The sequence below is a fragment of the Rattus norvegicus genome, chromosome 13 (genome assembly GCF_036323735.1).
Source record: "Rattus norvegicus strain BN/NHsdMcwi chromosome 13, GRCr8, whole genome shotgun sequence".
Classification (NCBI taxonomy): Eukaryota; Metazoa; Chordata; class Mammalia; order Rodentia; family Muridae; genus Rattus; species Rattus norvegicus.
This window is the reverse complement of record NC_086031.1, coordinates 90,605,638-90,624,579: the sequence shown is the minus strand read 5'-3', so window position 1 is coordinate 90,624,579 and position 18,942 is coordinate 90,605,638. Positions and strand designations below refer to the sequence as shown.

General features: G+C 40.8%; 1 protein-coding gene across 4 annotated transcripts in view; it reads left to right on the top strand.

Moving 5' to 3' along the window:
• Nucleotides 1-18,942, top strand: part of Pld5 (phospholipase D family, member 5) — a 338,384-nt gene that overhangs the window by 140,493 nt on the left and 178,949 nt on the right. For 2 of the 4 annotated variants that reach the window (XM_039090526.2, NM_001191674.1), the window contains exon 2: nucleotides 13,487-13,623. In XM_039090526.2, the coding sequence (XP_038946454.1) occupies nucleotides 13,487-13,623 (137 nt within the window). Of the gene's footprint in view, nucleotides 1-13,486; nucleotides 13,631-18,942 lie in introns of those variants that run through there. The other 2 variants (XM_039090528.2, XM_039090527.2) reach the window with 1 other exon arrangement.

The following is an 18,942-nucleotide window of genomic DNA, read 5'->3' as shown; positions in this document are numbered from 1 at the left end:
GTAGAGGCTGAATGATTCAGGTGCTGGGAACTGAACTCTAGACCTCTGCAAGAGTAGCAAATGTTCTTAACAACTGAGCCATCTCTCTAGCCCCTGGGATTCCTTTTTAATTTCATTAACCATTGTGTTAAAACAAGTTAGACATGACTGGTCACTACATATATTGGTTATATTGAACCACCAAGAGTGATTTTTTTTTAATGTTTTTGAGAGAAGGGTTCGGTAACCTGAAATATTTTGTCTTTCTTTTTTCTTATATTCAAAGCATTCTATTATAGCATTACTTAATATATAAATAAGGTAGAGTATGCTTTTGTTAAGAAAAAGAAAGAAGTCTTGAAAGAGAAAGACATCGGAAAGCCACAGTTGGGGTAGGGAGGAGAGGGCTCATGGGGAGCAAGGCCAGGAAGATGCTCTTAGTGTGTGTGTGTGGGGGGGGTGTCCATGAGGATGTTTGCTTGTGATGTTCAGCATCCTTTGCTTATCATTGTTTACTTTTCTTGTTTCTTTGACAAAATGCCTGATAAATGCAACCTAAAGTGGGGAAGGTTTATTTTAACTTACAGCTTTCAAGAATATATTCCATAGTAGTGGAGAAAGAATGGAGGAGAGAGTCAACAAGAACTTGGGAGTTAGTCACAAGGCATCTGCCATCAGAAAGCAGAGACAGATGCTCTCTTTTAAGAGTTTTATTGGGTTGGGGATTTAGCTCAGTGGTAGAGTGCTTGCCTAGCAAGCGCAAGGCCCTGGGTTCGGTCCCCAGCTCCGAGAAAAAGAAAAAAAAGAGTTTTATTGCTGTGGAGAGACACCATGACCAAGGCAACTCTTATAAAGGTAAACACCAGGTCCTGCATGATCATGGAATAGACAGTGTGACTTGGTTATAATCTGTGGAGCAGAACCAGCAGGCAATGGTCTTCCGTGAGTGTTGATGGTTACTAGGTGTGAGGCTTATTTGTATAATAATGTTCATAATTTACCCTGTGTTCCTCCTTCAGAAAATATTCTCCCCACTAAGGTTATTGGGGAACATCCTCTGTGCCAAGATTAATAATTCCATGATAATCAGAGGCGACATGAGTTCAGATGGTGAGGATGCATCTATGTCCTTAGTAAAAATGGTGAATACTGTGACCTTTGGGACAGCTCTTAAGGCTGTGAGAAAGAACTCTGCAAAACTATATAATTTTTCGACTATGCAAAATATGAGGATGCAATATGGATTCTATAAGGAGCTTTATGGACACAAAACAGTAGAGGCAGCTGCACTATGAGCCAGCTTGTCAGAAAGATATTAAGGAAGGAGATAAAAAGATTTGAGGAGTAGTGATCACAGGGCAAAATCCCACCCAGCTTAGTTCATTGTTTGTGCTTACAAAGACAGGAAGGGTTCAAGGTCAGCCTGGGACAGAAGTGTTTAGGCCCAAGTGTGGTAGGAATGACAATCTCAGAGTGAGACCCCCATGCAGCTAACTTAATGTCTGTGTTTACAAAGGCAGGCAGATCTCTGAATTAATTTGTAATGTTAAGAAAAAAGAAAAACAAAAAGAATGTATTTGCTATCTTTTTCTAAGCATCAGGGGGCTGGAGTCAGGGGATGCTGATTTGTGGAATAATCAAAGGGGAACCTGAGATGAATGATTGAATTGGTGTGTAAATGAAGAACTGGGCTTTGGTCTGCAAAAGCTGAGCTCTCTGGATGAGCTGTCTGGAGATTTCCAGAGAAAGCTGCCTTAAACAGAACACAGGCTGTCAGTTTGTATCCACAACTTGACTCCGAGTCATTTCTCTCCCCACTCCCAAAAAACTACTTTCTCAGGACCCCCAAGGCAAGGCTGGTCCTTGGCAGGTGAACACTTGATTGGGGCTTACAGGTTCAGATGTTCAGTTCATCATCATGATGGTGGGAAGCATGGCATCTTGCAGGCAGACTTGGTGCTGGAGGAGCCAAGAGTTCTATATTTTGGTCTAAAGGCAGCTAGAAGGAGACTATCTTCTGCACTGGATACAACCTGATCATCTGAGGCCTCAAAGCCCACCCCAACAGTGTCATACTTTTTCCAACAAGGCCACACCTCCTAAAAGTACCACTCCCATGAATCTATGGACCTCAAATCTATTCAAAGCACCACACTCTCATTTATGCTTGTTCCTTTTTTTTCTTTTTTTTCGGAGCTGGGGATCAAACCCAGAGCCTTGCGCTTGCTAGACAAGAGCTCTACCACTGAGCTAAATCCCCAACCCCTCCCTTGTTCCTTTTTAATCAGCTCTGAAACCTAGCCCATAAGATGGTGCCACCTACATTTAGGGTAGGTCTTCCCTCCCCGGTTAAATCTCTCTAGAAACTTCTTTCATAGATATATGCAGATGTGTCTCCTAGACCATTCCAAATCCAGTCAAGTTGACAATGAAGGTGACAATATATTACACCTTGTGAAGAGAAACCTTGTAGAAATCAGTGGTACTCCACTAAGTAGTGGTGTGAGTGTTAGCAGTGTCTAATCAGAGGGTGCTATGGCTCATCAGGGGAGGAGTACTTAAGGTCAGGTCTTGACAGTAGGCAGTCTCATTTTCTGTCCCATTCCTTGATTAAGCTTGGAATGAATGCTCATGAAGGTATCTGTACTGTATGCAGGCATTTTCTTTTTTAAAAGAAATAGGAAAATAAATACCAGGAACACCAAAGATGACTTTTGCTTTTTAATTTCTTTGCAATTTCACCCAAAGTCAACTTTGCATTTGATTTACAGCGAAGGCTATTGACTTTTGTGAACAGTGGGATTTTTTTGTCCTACTGATTGGATAAACTATCAACCTTTTGATGCCACTGGAAAACAAGTAACTTAGAAAAGAAACCCGAAACCATTGTGATCAGCCAACTTCAGAATAAATCCCCATCAAAGCTGAAAGAACCTTGACTTGGTTTGATGTATTGAAATGTTCAAAGCTTTTTTCAGCTTGTTAAGGCAGAGTGTGGAACTCAAGTTGCCCAAACAGCCCTCCGTTTATCAAAGACCAGCTGGCAATTTCTTGTCATTTTCTGCTCACTTTTATCTGTAATGAGGGGGAGGAGTACTGAGGACCTGAAAGGATAGCATCTTAGCTGTTGAATGCTGGCTACTTTGCCTTGACATCAGTGTTCTTATTCACACACTGATGTTCAAAATCACTCTGGCTGCTTTGTGAGTAAAAGGAGAATCTATACTCTATATGTAGGAATTACTTGAATAAGGGAAGATCCAACTCGTTCGTTAAATGGAACACTAATTCTTTCCTGCTTCATTCAGTCCTTACAACACTAGAACAATACCTCCATCCCCTGCAACACACACACACACACACACACACACACACACACACACACACACACTTGTGTACAGTTCAGTTGTGAGGTCCTTATAGTCAAGAATTTCTTAGTAAAGGGGCCATGAATGTGAATTACTCGTGTGTGTGTATAACATGCACACACTGCCTTTGTAAAATAAGGAAGAATATAAACACTAGGGATACAAAAGACAAATTTTGCTCCTTGCCAAACCCTCTTTTAAATATCCAGAACACCTAGAGACCATCTTATTCAACCCTCAGTTTTATCTTCTTCTTGGTAAACATACATGTGTTACATGCTTTATATGCATTTTTAATTGAATGAAACACATTTTTCTTCTTTTTCCAAGTGCCATCAATGACTGCAAACTAAAGCATAGCACTGGTAAAATTCATTTAATATTTGCAGGGCCTTCCCCACTGTGGAGTATCAGGACCACTTACTGTCTAGGCAGACTGCAACACTTGTCTTTTTTGAAAGCTAGACTTCTTTTTATATAAGGGGGTGTCATTCAATTAGTTAAACATAGGGACAGGCAGAGGAACAACTGGGAACCAATCCCCTACTGCCAGTGATTTCTTTACCAAAGGGGAAAAAAAAAGATAAAGTGAAAGGTTGAACAAGATGATCTCTGGGTGTTCTGGGTGTTTAAAAGTTCTGTGACTTTCCAGTTTCCCTTGTAATTTGTGAACTGTGGATTAGGGTATGTACTCTGCTTTAAGTAAATGTAGGGGGCATGGCTGACTACAATCAGTAGTAAATTGAGACAAATGAATAGTGGAGGTCTGGGAGTGTAGTTTAGTGGTCGAACAATTCCCTAACACACACAAGCCCTGAGTTCTATCCCCAGTACTCCAAAGTCAGCCAGTCAATCATTAACCAACCAACAAACCAACCAACCAACCATCCAACCATCCAACCAACCAACCATCCAACCAACCAACCATCCAACCAACCAACCAACCAACCAACAAACAAACAAACAAACAAACAAACAAACCAATCATCTAACCAACCAACCAACCAATCATCCAACCAACCAACCAACCAACCAACCAACCAACCAACCAACCATCCAGCTAATCAAATAACATTGTATTGTGGATAAATAACTTGCTCTGGTGCAGATGTAGTCCAGTAGACAGCTAGTTCTCTTCTTTCTTGCTATGAGAAACAATTTAGATTCAGGGCTACTATAAAATTCTAAATAGTGGGGGGAAATACAACATAAACTTTGTATACCATAAAAAGTGTACCTCAGTTTCCCTTGCAGGCCTCTCTCTTTCCCATAGATGTTCTGATGGTGTTGTATTTGATCCCACAATCTTTCTCTGTTATTCACAAGCATGTACCTCTTAGTGGCTAGAAATAGCACATAGAATCTCTGAATGAAATCTTCTGTTTTCAGGCACATTACCTTCACAGATTCAGTTTTTTTAATCAAAACACCACAGTGGACTTCTTTATGGTTCTACTTTTGTGCACATGTGCACACTTGCAAATCCTTTCATGAAAATAAGTCTTGAAATGGGAACGTGAGAGACAAGAATATTGTGTACTTTCAACTGTTATCCAAGCAAACTCTGCTGAGTTGAGTTTAACAATGCCCATCGCCCTAATCCTCATCAACTCCCACTCAGTCTCCTGGACTCTTGCCAGACTAATGTGAAAAAGGAAAAGTATTTATTTGGAAGAAATCTATTTTACCTTTTAAAGTTCTCCTTCCTCTGTTTCTTTATGATTAACAGTCCTACTCTCTCAGTGTTTGCAATGAGGAGGAATTACTTGACAGGCATTGACTCCTAGAGTTAACCCTGCTTCCCTGAGTTTCTCCCACATATTAAGACTATTTCAAGATTAGAGCACATTACATTTACCAAAACAACAACAACAAAACAAGCAAACAACCTATTGGGAATATAGTGATTCATGAGTTGGATGTCTTTAGAACACATGTACTTTTGCTTATTTTGAATTTAGTACAATATCTCATTATTTCCACTAACTTGCCTATTTTGAATTTAATAGACTTTTTTCCTTTCTATATTTTTAAAGCAATATGTTAAAATTAAAGGCTATGTATTTAATTCTGTTAATGTCCCTGTAAGCATTTCAGTGGCCAACTCTCACATGGTTTTGATATAATGTACTTTTATTTTCATTCAGTTCAAGATTCTGATTCTTTCCTTGATTTCTTTTTTAAAACCCATGGTTTACGTAAATTAGTTTTAAATTTCAAATATTTGAGGATTTACCAGAGACCTTTCTTTTATTAGTTTATATTTGATTTTGTTATAGTCCTAGAATTCAGTATTACTAGAGTCACTGTTGTTTCATTGAGACTTGTTTGAAATTCAGAATGTGGTCTTTGGGTGAATGTTCTATGTGATCTCAAATAAAGGCTGACTTCTGCTAAGTCTTTGCTAGAATGCTCCATAAACCTTAAGTCAATGAAATTACTCATTAGTATTCTTCAAATTTTCTACGTGCACACTGGTTTCTCACCACATAACTGAATTCATTAATGAGAAATGGGTTTTTAAAAAAAATCACTGAATGGATGAGAATTTTTAAGACTCATTCTGTTTGAGCCATTTTCATTTAATGCATTTATATTTACTTATTAGTTGCATATTTGCCTTATACTAGCCCTCTTGGTTCTGTTTTGGAGAACCTTACTATTAAAGTTGAAGTCCACCTTGTCTGGATGGCTCTCCAAGCTCCACACAAAATGGAGGACTACCTTTCTCAGTGTGGCTTCCCTTTCTCTACCTAACCTTACATGTAGAGAGTCTCTGAACACAGATGCCTGACCTTATCTGAAGAATTACCCTGTGAAGAGCTCTCTGGAAGGGCTTCATGGTTCAGCACAGAAGTCCCTCTCTAGCTCTTCACCCATATGATAATTAGATGCTGTGTTATGATCAATCAACCCTTTCCACTTGTAACTCTACTCTATCCCTGGAAAGTTAAACTTCTTGAATGACAGTAAAATATTTTCTATTATATTCTCTTTTCATAGAGATCACTTCTTTGTTTCTTATGTTAAGGAATTGCAGTTCATCTGCTAATTCCTTTCAATGGCTTTTTTATATCTAAAATCTAAAATCTAGATTATGCTATTTATGTATTTTATTTATCTTACTTTTTAATAATTATCTTTTTAAACATCATTGGATTTCTGGGGCTTGGTGCTCATGTATTATAGGATACCCTCATCCCCCAGCTACTCTGGGCATTAGGAATACTAGCTCTCTTTGGACCTATTGAAGGTCAAAGATTGTTCTACTCGTGCCTTCCAAGTGGCATCACTCACATATGTGGGCTGATCAGTACTCAACTCAAAACTCAATGAGACTTTCTGAGGCTCTTCTGAGGAGCTTTCTCTCCTGCCCCCTTTAGCTGCCTTGGTCTTTCCAAACTCCCAGCTTTCTGTCCTTGGCTTCTATTGGTGGACTATGGATATGCTTCCCCTTAGCTCCACTGTTCTCAGGACCCATTCAGTGTTCCTCTGCTGTGCTGGTGTGCGGCAGGATCCATGCTAGGTTGCTGAATACATTATATATGACTTTGGAAGAAAATTAGTATAGTTCATGGAAGAGCTGTAGGGGACAGAGGTATCATACTAAGAACCCTGAAGAATATGAGGATGAAGTGGAGTTCACAGTAAAGATTCTCCCCAGACACCTTCTGCAGTATAGAGTGCAGATTTTCTGATTTGGTTTTACAGTGAAATCATTATCCTGCAACTTGGTAGGTCACCAAATGAGATGGCTCTGGATCCTCTAGGTGATGTGTTTTCCTGGGAACATGGGTAAGAACTGCAAGTATAATATGTCCTCCATTAATAATATAGATTCAGCAACTCTGTTATATCACTGCACACAGCCAACTGTTCAACCTTGGTTTCTACCATTGGAGATCTGTTGACTAAAACTAACAGCGATAATAAAATAACTAAATTTGATGATAAATAGAAAATGAAGACAAGAAATTAGAAATCATAAAGGAAAATAATAACATTTATAAAACAAATCTATAGTGTTTGGATCAAGAGACATGAATTAAGCAACCAGATTATTTCCAACTTGTTGGTCATCATTGTCATTGAATCACTCCAATGTCTTTGAGTCTCTGTTAGTATATCTCTTCTTGGAAAATAATTTTTCTAGAAATTCCAGCTTTTCAGGGATTAAGAGGTAGATAAATAAAATGTGTTGTATTTTTAAGCTTGACCATGCTTTTAAAACCTTGTTAGTTTGCTTTGAAAAGAGCTTTAACACTATATGAACTGAGTGGGTTATATTTAGGAAACTACATGTATATACATACTATAAATTTATGTAATAACATTTAATGAAAGAGAAGGCCATTATTTGAAGGAAAATTGAGAAGCATATTTGGGGAAGTTTGGAGTCAGAGAAGGGAAGGGAGAAATATTATAATTATATTATAAACTCAAAAATAAATAGAACTTGTAAATAATGAAAGACAACATGAATTTTTTTTTTTTGGTTCTTTTTTTCGGAGCTGGGGATTGAACCCAGGGCCTTGCGCTTCCTAGGCAAGCGCTCTACCACTGAGCTAAATCCCCAACCCCGACAACATGAATTTTTAAATTTCACCTTTATGTTCATTGGTGCAAATTCCTCACTGCTTATTAAATAATATAGAAGTCTTGTTGGATACATCTATATTTCTCAGGTATAGTACTCTGTCTCTAGTCAGAGGTCTTACATATCTATTTCTTACTTGAGGTAAAGTGCATATAGTAAACATAGGACTTTCAAATACTTTGAATGTTTCTTGACCAAGAATATAACTTATTTGCATTTATAGATAAACTTCAGTGGAAAGCTTGACTGGTTGATTATTTCAGTTTTCAGTTTCTTTCCACATGCTGAGTTCATCCATGAAGTTTGGATTGTATGCGTGTCTATCGGTTCTTCTTAAAACTATTTCCTTTGAGCCAGTTCAATAAAACCATGAAAGTATGGTCTATACCGGTTTCTGAAAATGATCTATTCAGGAGTTAAAATGAGAAATTCTCTTTATAACATCAAGTTTAGTCTCATGGGACTTTAACACAATCATTTGAATAAAGTCTTTCACTTCGATGAGATGGAAAATAAATGAAATAAAGTCTTAGTGTGACCTTATGCTGTTAAAGTACAGTGCTCCAAGGACTCACTTTGAAATGAGGGTGAGAGTCTGGATGTCTCTTCTTTGGTAAATTAAAATGAAAATGCTGGCTGAACTGTTCTAACAGAATTTAATAACACGGAATTAAATTAATAGAAGTTAATGAAAATGCAAAGGTTTATTACATCAAAGAACTTCCAGTGGAAAACGAGTTGGACAGGGTTTTCATTTACTGATTTGCCATGGCCTTGAGAACAAAGAGAAACCAATCAATATTGCTATAGTTTAGGCATTTAGTATTCACTAGGGCTCATTTGTCGGCTTCTACTCTGTACTGATATGATACGTTAAAGACGCTATCTACAGGTTTGGTTTTTAGATGTGTAATCATATTGCCCAGGTTTAGCTCCCTACACTGAGACTTTTAATGAGTGAATAAGTTTTTATTAGTTTAAACTCTTCTAAAAGCTTTTATTTCTGTGCATAACTTCTTGCAAAAGTATAGGAAATTAATCCCAGCGCTTGAGAGTGTGAGGCCAAAGGGCTATGAATTTGAAGCCAATCTAGACTTTACAGTGATTAAAGACCTTAATGGAAGCCCTAACACTTTGAAAGTCTGAGAGCAAAAAAAGTAGGGGAAATGACTCAAAATCTAAGCATAAAATGACTTTCTGGATAGGTTTCCAGTCATTCAGGAAATAATTGTAAGAATTGACATATGGGCTCACATGAGGTTAGAAAGCTTTGGACAAAGCATCATAAATGGCCTCTAGAATAGGAGAAAAATCCTTGCCAGCTATTCAGACACAGGATTTGTATAGAGAATACATCGAGAACTCAAAACTGTAAACAGTTGAAATAAAAATATTCTAGTTCGTATCTTGGCAATTGAGCTGAACACAGAGTTTACAAAAGTAGTGGTGCAGAAGCAAGGAGCCATCTCAGTCAGTAGATTGCCTACAAGAACCTGAGTTTGACCTCCGTAACACATACTTAACAAGCTAGGTATGCAAGTGCACACTTGTAATCCCATCAGTGAGGAGGCAAGAGACATGCAGATTCCTGGAGCTTGTGGCCAGCCAGCCTCGTCTATTTAATGAATTCAAGAACAATGAGAGACCGTGCTTCAAAAAAAAATGTTTTAAATATAGACTGTTCCTGAACAATGACACTCAAAGCTGCAAGGTTGTCTTTTGGCTTCCATATGCTTGTGTACATACGTAACGTGCACATGCATAAAACATAAACATTCAAACAGCCAATTGTAAGGCACCAGAAAAGTGCAAATCAAAACTAAATTGAGGTGCTGAAGAGATGGTTCAGTGGTGAAGAACATTTGCTGCTCTTGCAGAGAACCTGAGTTTAGTTCTTAGCACCCACATCACAGTTGTGTAACCACAGCTTTGGGGGATCTGACACCTCTGACCTTTTTGGGCACCTGCACTCAAGTTCACATGTCCACATGCCAGCACATATGCCTATATATAATTAAAAGTAATAAGAAAAACTTTAAAAAACAAAATGGAGATTCAGTCTTACCCCAGTTACAATGATTATCACCAATGGGGATAGGGCACATTCGTCAGGATGCTGAGGAAAAAGGGAACCTTTACATAGGACACTGTTTGGAACCTGTCTAGTCACTATAGAAATCAATATGGAGGATCCTCAAAAACTTAGAGTCTAGCTGTACCACTTCTGTATACCTGCATGGATGCTCAAAGCTGCAGTATTCACAATTTAAAAAAAAAAAAACAAATTTATGTTGTTTGCAGGAATGTGTATAGAACTTGAGATTGTCATGTTAAGTGAGATAGGCCAATCTCATGAAGACAAATACTGTGTGTTTTCTCCTGGATGTGGAATATAAGGCGAAAAAGCAACGGCCATGAAAGTATAAGCTGGAGTACAAGGGATGAGGAAAGGACAGGAGAGAGGACTGTAGAGAACTAAGAGGAGTGGAGGCGTGGTGAATACGATTGATCAAAGTACATTGTATGAATATAGTAATGAAGTGTCATAGTGTGTGTGTGTGTGTGTGCATCTGTGTGAGTGTGTGAGTATGTGTGTGAGTGTGTGTGTGAGTGTGTGTGTGTGAGTGTGTGTGAATGTGTGTGTGAGTGTGTGTGTGAGTGTGTGTGTGTGAGTGGAGTGTGCGTGTGTGTGAGTGTGTGTATGTGAGTGTGTGTGAGTGGAGTGTGTGTGTGCGTGAGTGTGTGTGCGTGAGTGTGTGTGTGTGTGTGTGTGTGTGTGTGAGAGAGGTGGGGCAGGGAGGGAAAGAGGGGAGAAAGAAACAGACAGAATGACTGCCATGTATGGTTACACCCTCCTATTATCTAACCATTTGCGTGGTTGAGGCAGAAAAATCATGAATTTAAGGCCAGCTTGGGAAGCAGAGTGAGATCTTGTCCTAGAAACAAAACCAGTTACCACCAGTACCATTTATTTTACTTAAGAATGGCCCCAGAGTTCCAGAGTACTCATGTTTCTAGCTATTACTATTGATCTCCTACTGTGTCTAATTTATAAATAAAATTTACCATAGGTGTATGTCTAGCCAAAAATGTAGTGTGTTCAGTCTTTACTATCCATGACTTGGGCACTAATGGGGACTTCTGGAAAACATCCTTTTAGCACACAGGTCAGGGCAGCCTGCAGGACCCAGAGCACCAGCATCTTTTGGGAGCACACTGTAAATGCATATCCTTGAGGCTCCGCCCTGCACCGATTGAATCAGAAACACTGCAATCGAAGCCTAGTATATCTATTACAATAAGCCCTCCAGGTAAATTTAATACATGTTGCAGTTTAGAAATGTTCCTTTAATATTTTGAGTCTTGAAACTGTACTAAACTTATTTGTTAAAAATTATGGTCTGGCGTACTGACACAGACCTGTAACCCTAGCTATTTCCGATGTCGAGACAGAAGAATGACAACTTCAAGGCCTACCTGTGCTGCCAAGAGAATTCAAGATAGCCTTAAATGAATCCCTGTTTCAAACTAGAAAGACAAAATAGACTGGGATGTTGCTCAGAACACCTGCCTAGGATATGCAAGGTCCTGGCTTCAATCCCAGAACCGCCTTTTAACCCTAGTTCTAGGAACTAGGAAATCAGAGGCAGGTGGATCTCTGTGAGTTTAAAGCCTGCCTAGTCTACACAGTGAGTTCCAGAACAGTCAGGGCTACATTGTGAGACACTGGAGGAGGTAGGGGAAGAGAAAGACAGAGACAAAGACATAGAGACAGAGACACAGAGAGACAGACAGAGACACGGAGAGTGAGAGAGAGAATAACCCAGTGCCCTTTCTTTTCCTGGTTTTCCCTCTTTCTCCCCTTCCATATGCATTCTGATGCTTTTGGTTTATTCAAATATTCATTTCCCTAAACCACTTGGGGCAGCCCACAGGGGTGTGTCTCAATAGTGAGCAGTATTCATTGAGTGCCTCACCTTGGGATGGCACAGATAGTCTGCATAAAATAACTCATTTCACTGACTCTGACTCCTCATTTCATCTTCCAAAGTAGCAGCCTTTGTTATCCCTGCTTTACAAACATGTAAGAAACAAGGACAAAGGGCACCATTCCTAGCTTCTGCCTTCTTGCTGCATCCTGCCTCCTAACACAACCCAGAAGACAAAGATTCTCTCTAGGACTCTTACAGTCACTTCTTGGTTAAGGAAGGCTCTACTCTCATAACCTAACATCTTCCGGGAAACTCTGGCCCCAAAAGCCATCAGTTGGGAGGGCCCAGAGAGGGATGAGATTTTAGCATAAACTTGAGAATTGGAGCCCAACCATTCAGATACCTGCAGAGGGAAAGCGGGCTAAAACCATTTGTCCCGGTGGGTGCTCACATCTCCTACCTGGTTACCCTCTTCCACTACCTTGAGCCAGAGGGCTCTACATGGGAACCCCTGAGATTGCAGTGCTTAGACTTGATGGTTAGACTAGTGGACTTCACGGCCAGCACCTTCAGCCTCTAATTGAAAGTCAAGCAGGCGAATGTTATTCACGGTATCGGGAGAAGAAGAAAAGCTATGTCCATATTCATGTCTACCACTCTGGCTTCGTGCTTCTAGATCTTGTGGCCACTATTTGTAGCCATCGTTTGTAGCCTGTCTTTGGGTTGGAAAGGAGGACAGGCTGGTTCTGCAGCATGTATGCCACTGAGAGTTGTTTAACCTATTGGGGGTTGAAGGCTGCATTGCTGGGTAAACATAAAACCCCAGGCATTTCCACCTGAAGAGTGATCCTTTTCTAGCAGCCACATGGTAGTGACTCCCAGAGGACGCAGGGGTGCTTTGAAAAGTATCAGGTTCGCAACCCCATAAGAACAATACCAACCAACCAGAGCTCCCAGGGACTAAACCAGCACCCAAAGAGTACACATGGACAGACCCATGGCTCCAGCTGCATATGTAGAAGAGGATGGCCTTGTTGGGCACCAATGGGAGGAGAAGTCCTTGGTCCTGCCAAGGCTGGATATACCAGTGTAGGGGAATGTCAGGGTGGGGAGGCGGGAAGGGGTGGGTGATTGGGTGGGGGGAAGGGGATAACATTTGAAGTGTAAACAAAAAAATTCAATAAAAAGATGGAAAATGGAAAAGAGTATAAATTTTCTGTTCTCATTGCTACAATCAAATGTAGCAGACTAGAGTTGCTAGCATTCAGAACCTGGTATTTTTCATGAAAAATAAGAAGAATCTCTATTGACAGACATCAGTACCCAATCCATTCAGATGCCAGTCTCGGGGACACAAGATTTTGTGATGATTGTTTTCTTTGCTTGTCTTCCTTCAAAGCCTTTGAAACGTTTATTTGGTGACTACTAAAACAATTGGCTCAAAATACTGGAAGACGTTTTCAGTTTGCTTCTGAAGGCATTAGACAGATCAAAACATAAGTGTCAGAGTAAAACCACCCCTTAAAAAAATAAGAAAAGAAAAAAGAAAAGAAAAGTATCAGTGTCCTCCCGCCCACCGCCCCTGACGTTTCTCCCTTCTCCCTTTCCAGTCCCAGCAGAAGTGCATTGTGATCTTCGCTCTGGTCTGCTGCTTCGCCGTTCTGGTCGCACTGATCTTTTCAGCTGTGGACATCATGGGAGAGGATGAGGATGGACTCTCGGAGAAGAATTGCCAAAATAAATGTCGGTAAGAGGTAACAAACAAAAATTCTCTTTTAGGGGGTGGGTGAGAAATCCAGGGATGGGCCTGGACAGGAAAGAGAGAAGTGTCAGCTTGGATCTGCCTTCAGCAGGACTTAGGGGAGGCCTCGCTCTCCTTAGAGATGCTGGTATTTAGGTCAGGCCCTAGGCATGATTGACGATTTCATACACCCTACAACCTAGCCCTATTCTACAAAAAGAGCTGGTTGGCCAAATAAAATATGTGAGCAGTCTGCATTTCTGGAGACTTCTGTGTATGATGTTTTTATCCACTCCTTAATAAAGCCTGGGAAAGGCAAGCACCCCACTGGACAGAGAACTCAGTTCTATTTGTTTATGCAGTAAACGCTAACTCATGCATCTCGGGGTTGGCTACAGCTTAGCTCATAGTTGTTTCTGTGCTTATTCATTTTAATCTAGATGTTACACCCACTTTACTAGTCACTCCTTATCACAGACCATATCTAGAGATTTCACTAATTCATCTGAAATCCTGGGGATCCCTAAGAGTCATTGCCTAGGGACAGATATGTAAATACACTGTGCTGTTCACATGGTGATGAAATCAACTAAAGATCTGTTTCCGGGAGCATGTCTCTTTGACTACATTGTGTGACTTCAGTTGCATCATGTACCATCTCCCTGGGACTCTTCCTTACCTGCAGAATTCAACACAAGAAGTTTCCTCTTCCACTCTTCCCTGAGCCGTGAACTTTGTATGTATGTATGTATGTATGTATGTATGTATGTATGTATGTATGTATGTGTATGTGTATGTTTGTAAATATATGGACATATGAGCCAAAGCTTGCTTTCAAGTGGAGGTCAGAGAACAATCCATGAAAGTTGATTCTTTCCTTCCAGGGTGTGGTGGTTTGAATATGCTTGGCCCACAGGAAGTGGCACTATTAGGAGGTGTGACTTTTTGGGAATAGGTGTTGCCTTTCTGGAGGAAAAGTGTCACTATGTAGTCAGGCTTTGAGGACTCCTAGTGCCCAAATTCCACCCAGTGTAGAGCTTCCTCCTGGCTGTCTTCAGATCAAGATGTAGATCTCTGAGCTCTTCTAGCAACATGTCTGCCTGAACACTGTCACGCTTTCTGCCATGATGATAATGCACTAAACCTCTGAAACTGTAAGCCAGCCCCAATTAAATGTTTGTCTTGTAAGGGTTGCCTTGGTCATGGTGTGCCTTCATAGCCATGGAAACCCTGAATAAGACACAGGGATTGAACTCAGGTTGTGAGGCTCTGCAGCAAGCCCCTTTACGCACTGAGCCATTTAGTGGCCCTGACTTATTTTCTTTTGCAGGTTGAGGGCTGAGGTAGAAACATACTAAGAATAGGCTGTTGTCAGCGTCAATCTAGAAAACATCTCTACTCCACAGTTGCTGTATGAATTTTGTGACCTCAGTTCAGCTTTACTGTGATATCTATTTAAAAAGCAATCCTGTTGACAGAAGCCTCATAATGGGTACACACATTTTACCTTGGATATCATGACATGAAGTCAAATGTCCTAGAATAAGAAATGTCCTGAACCTTAAATTGCTGACCCTCCTGCTTCCAACTCCCAAGTATCAAGACTACCAGTGTACTCCCCCATAGCCAGCCCTTTCTTTAAATGTGTCTGTTCAATTCATTTGTCTATTTATTGATTGGATTGTTCTGGGTATGCTTTTTCCTGGACTAGATATTAAAAAAATATTTTTACAGACAAAAAAAAAAAAGAAATGTCCTGAATAAAAAAAAATAGACTTTTCCCCCTCTTTGATCCATTGCAATCTAGTTATCAGGGTATTAGTATTATATCGAGAGCAAATGACATGAGAAAGAAATCACTACCCATTTTTTATTTCTGTCCTCAATATTAGAAACATGCACCTACTGAGAGATAGAGTTTTAAACTAGCTCAAAACTCAGCAACAGGATCTGACTCAGGAAGACAGATGTTGAAAATGCAGGAGGACTGGTACAGACTCACTGACCCTCCGGATGTCACTGGATATGAGTAAATGAGTAACGGGTTCTGTTCTGTCCCTGTGATGTTTGTTCAAGCCCCCATTGTGCCCTACAGATAATGTTCCAGCCTCTGTGTCCTACAGATAGTATTCCAGGAAACCAGGGCCGAAGCCTAACCAGATGTGTATCAGATGCAGATGCTTCGTCAACTCTGAAAAAATTTACCCTAAAGGACAGGAATTGAGATCTGTTCTCAGGAGAATGAGGGCTTGACCTTTCCCCTGATTTAAACCCTAGAGTCTTAAGAACAATCCTGTGACTTTGAGAGTTTCCCCTTGTGACATTTTTGGTATTTCCTTTTGATGTCCCCTCATCTCCTGGGGCTTGTGACTTCTTCCTTTAAATAGCCCTTCTCCCAGCCACTCAGGGTCGATGCCTCTGTCTCCCGAGTGGGATACATGTCGACCCGGAGCTCTCCATATTAAACCTCGCCTGTGCTTATTGCATCAAAAAAAAAAAAAAGAAAAAGAAAAGAAAGAAAGAAAAATGTATCATTGCCTGTTTCTCTCTTGGGCTAGTAGAAGAAGGGTTGAACTGGAGTCATCATAAAGAAAGCAGTAGAATAGTCGCACATGGCTGCTGTATTATGCTGATCTGTTTGCTATACTTTTACACAAGCTGAACTAGAAAACTCCCTTACGACAAAATAATCTAGGCATTTTTGACCCTCATTAAAAGGTTTTGGTAGGGTTTTTTTTTTAAAGTAACAACAAAAATAATGCAGTTAGAATTACCCTGCTTCATTCAGGAGAAGGTGTCATTTAACTCTAATTTTTGCTTCTTACATCTTTTATTAATTTTTTCATACAATATATTTGATCATATTCTTTCCCCTCTCCCAACCCCACCCAGATCCTCACCACAGGAAAGAGTGAGTGGAGACTAGAATATTCTCTAGGTGCCACAACACTGAGTCTACAGACTTTGGACGTATGGTTATTTAAATAGAAAACATTACCGGTTTCAGATTCCAAACAGATTGTCTTCCTATATTTTCATTTTTTTTTTCTTTTTTTTGGAGCTGGGGACCGAACCCAGGGCCTTGCGGTTGCTAGGCAAGCACTCTACCACTGAGCTAAACTCCCCAACCCCCTATATTTTCATTTTATTTTTGTTTCTGTGTTCTGGGTTTTGGTGCTGGTGATGATGGTGGTGGTGGTGATGGTGGTGTGTGTGTGTGTGTGCGTGTGTGTAATTCCTGTCCTACAAGGTTTATACGAATTCAGGGCATTGTCTAAATCCATAGCAAAACAATGAGAAGCCTAACACACAGTATAAACTCCATGTTTGTTGCAAAGAGTGCAGAGATCTCTCTTCTGTGTCCCCCACTAACCCCTCACTTCCGGCTTACCCTATATCTATCTCTATCCTGATTACAGTCTTTAGTTCTATGAACACCAACCTGACGAGAACACTCAGAGCATATTGTAGCAGAAGCTTATTGTAGCAAGGGTGTCAACACCACCGACTGTGCATTGCAGAGACTCTGAGGCAGGCCTGGCTGTCAGGGGAAGGTGGCTGTAATGCTCCAAGGGGATACTGCCTACTTGGGGCAGCATAAGGTGCCAGTGTGGTTTGTGACTGTTTAAAGGAAGCGTGCTTGGCTTTCTTTGGTTGGCCATGAAGTAGGGATAAAAATCAGGCAATCTGGGAGTTATTCACTCATTCCCAGCCATTTGAGGCCAGCTGTGATCTAAATTATTGCTTCCCAAAGGCCTGGCCAGGTGGTCCAGGGAGTTGGCTTACTGGGCAAGTTGTTACAAGTAATGACCAAAGCTGAGCTGTGTTCTCCCTTATGGTACAGCTCTAATTCCTTTGTATATTCAGCCTTCATCCCATAGACTTCCCCTGTTCTCATCAGCTCCTTTTAAGTGTTCATTTGATAGTTTCAGTTTTTTGAGGAAGACCTTATGTAGCCTCAGTCGGCCTTCCCCTGCTCACTTTCCTGCCTCTGCCTCCCAAGCGCATGGGCTACCACACCAGCTAGACTCTCAGTGTTTTATTTTACCCCAGCCCTCTGCTAGACTGCAACGTACACGCCTCCGTGCCTTCTCCAGCACCAAGTGTGACTTGCCTTCTGAAAGCTTTAGCTTCAAGTATGCTGCTAATTTTTCTCTGGTTCCATCCATTCTTGTCCTCAGAGTGGGTTGAGCACCATGATGTTGTTTGTTTGTTTGTTTTTGTTTTGTTTTGTTTTAGCTCTTCATTCCTCCAGGCACTGATGCCACTACTAACACTACTAAAAATGACCAAGCTTTTCCAACAGAGCTGGAGTTCCTGAGACTGATGCCCCCCAGCAGGAGGAAATGTTCAGGCCAGTTGGTGTTCTCCAGAAGGCTGGCCTGAGTCTCCCCTCCTGTACAAGGTCACTCTCCCTCTTACTGCCTCACGGCTTCTCTGCCTCTTCTCAGACTTTACCCTGTGGTGGCACTCATTGGAACAACTGACATTACTCTCCGATGGCCGTGACCCCACAGAGGTACATACAGTTTCTCTATAGGCTTCCTTACTCTTGGTGGTGTTACTAAAAACAGTGTCGTGTGCTCAGTGCAACCTTGGCTGAGATCTGCTACTTAGACATTCAAGTCTGCCTGTGTTTGCCTCTCTGCTCACTCCTGAAAGTCAAATGCAGCCTGGCAGCTCTCTCCTCTGTGTTTTGATAGCTTCTCCCCAAGTTCTGTTTTACACCGTGTTCTTTTCCAAATATCTCCCTGTAATTCATCTTGTTCCACTCCCTAGCCCATCTATCCTGCGATGATCTCCAGTCTGAATCACACCGCTCAGTCAGCTGTCCTAACTTTTATGCTTTTATAAATGTGTCTCGCCATGGTCTCTTTTGTCTGCTTTGCTCTATTCTTTGCCCCACATGTTGCTTTTCTGCTATGTGACTGTACTAATATTCACCTAGCACAGATTATAAAATGCAAATTGTTGAAAAAACAGCCCTCCCCATACCTTCTATTTGAGTTTAAAGATGAGACCTTGCTGCAGTCCCCGGTTGTTTATTCTTTCAGTTGGCATGGCAACTTCTCTGCTGTCTTTCTCTTTTGAGACTTTCCTCTTGCAAATCTTGTCATCTCAAGACTACTGGTCCGGAGTCACAAGCCACTTTGATTCTTTATATTTTTCCCACTTCCTATATTTCCATGGCCAGTCCTTTTGTGGCAACTTTGGGTTTTCTCGGTGCCATTGGCACATTTGATCTGTTCATTGCAGACAAGGCTAGACTTTTAAAAATCCTGAAAACGAGAACCCACAAGTTACCCCTGACCCCCATCTTACATA